At 48.0% G+C, this 1,671-nt stretch overlaps 1 protein-coding gene across 1 annotated transcript in view; it reads right to left on the reverse strand.

Moving 5' to 3' along the window:
- LOC104496234 (gap junction alpha-3 protein-like) overlaps nt 1-851 on the reverse strand; it is a 1,667-nt gene extending 816 nt beyond the window's left edge. Inside the window, exon 1 of the mRNA XM_010139317.1 lies at nt 21-851. Within this exon, the coding sequence (XP_010137619.1) occupies nt 21-851 (831 nt within the window). The remainder of the gene's footprint in view (nt 1-20) is intronic.
- Nucleotides 852-1,671: the final 820 nt, after the last annotated feature.

Consider the following 1,671-nt stretch of genomic DNA (forward strand, 5'->3'; position numbering starts at 1 on the left):
GGCAGGGCGACAGGTTTGGCCTCCCCTGTTACCACGACAGGTGTCATTGTTGCGACAGGCATCTCAAGGCTGTATCGGCTTGTCATGCCCTGCTTAAGCTTCTTCCACCCCAAGTGATAGATCTCAAGCATGTTCAACAGCAGGGAGACAGAGGCCACCACCAACATGAAGATGATGAAGATGGTCTTCTCAGTGGGCCTGGAGATAAAGCAGTCCACAGTGTGTGGGCAAGGCGAGCGGCTGCACTGGTAGACTGGCTTTAGCTCGAAGCCATATAGGAAGTACTGGCCCACAATGAAGCCCACCTCAAAGAGTGTCTTGAAAATGATGTTGAAGACGTAGGTACGGAGCAGGGCACCCCCCATACGGATTCTACCACTTTCATCACGGATCGGGAGCTTCTCCTTCCCCCTTTTGCCAAAAGGATCCTTAACGTTATTGTTGCCTCCTCCACCACCGCTGCCAGAGGCTGTTGCTCCTGGGTAGTTGCTCTCTTTAACGCTTCCCTTCTTTTTCAGCTCTTCTTTCTCTTTCCTCTTCTCCTCCATGCGTACAATGTGCAGCACATGGCCCAGGTAGATGAGGGTTGGAGTGGAGACAAAAATGATCTGCAGCACCCAGAAGCGAATGTGAGAAATGGGGAAGGCTTTGTCATAGCAAACATTTTCGCAACCAGGTTGCTGAGTGTTGCACGTAAAGTCTGACTGCTCGTCTCCCCAGACCTCCTCGGCAGCGGCCCCCAGCACCAGGATCCTGAAGATAAACAGTACTGTCAGCCAAACCTTGCCAATAACCGTGGAGTGCTCCTGCGCATTCTCTAACAGTCTCCCCAGAAAGCTCCAGTCACCCATTGTTTCAGCTCTCTAACCTACAATAAGAACATCAGAGCAATTAGAGCAATGTTAGAAAAGTCCCGTTATTACACAGAGCTGGGGCAGGACAGACCGATCCTCCCGCAGAACGCCGCACGCGTACGTTCAGAACCGTAAACCTGGGACAGGGCTCGGGGAGCACGGAAGGGGCGTGTTTAGTGCTCTCACCTCGCCGGTACGGGTTTAAGCAGTGATACGTAAGAAAGATTTAGAACTAGAACTTCTACAGGATCTGAATATTTTAAAAACTTGATTTTTCTCTTTCCTCCGCCTGAGATGCCTCTAACTGTTCCTGCCCGTTTTTTAAAAAAGATGGAAATCGGTTCAAATAAACAGAATATTCCTGCTATTAAGGTGACTGCACTTGTATTAGAGTGTGAATCACAGTTTCCCTATCTCTAATAATTATGTTGTGATCAGGACTTTTTTGTGCCAGCATTCGGGAGCTTACTCATCTCCCAGGTCTCTGCTGTTTCCGTACAGTACAAACACTGAGAAATAACTCAAAACCTATGGAATTCACAGCTAAATTTTGCAGTATGTCCACCATCCCCAAGCATGTTTTCACAGCCTAGGCATGCTTGAGTTTGTTTCTAAAAAGAGAGAATTATTTAATAACTTGAAATATTGGAAAGAATGAGAAATTCTGGCAGAAGTGGTGGAAGGGTTCCTGTGCCGCTTCCCTTCGTGTCCCACCGGTCTGAATATCTGAATCTCCGAACCACATGTACCACAACATCAGTTCAAAAACAAAAACCCAAACCAAAAACCTCAAGGGCACTTCAGCAACTGTGCACCG

Source organism: Buceros rhinoceros, unplaced genomic scaffold, assembly GCF_000710305.1.
Source record: "Buceros rhinoceros silvestris isolate BGI_N320 unplaced genomic scaffold, ASM71030v1 scaffold11947, whole genome shotgun sequence".
NCBI classification, from domain to species: Eukaryota; Metazoa; Chordata; class Aves; order Bucerotiformes; family Bucerotidae; genus Buceros; species Buceros rhinoceros.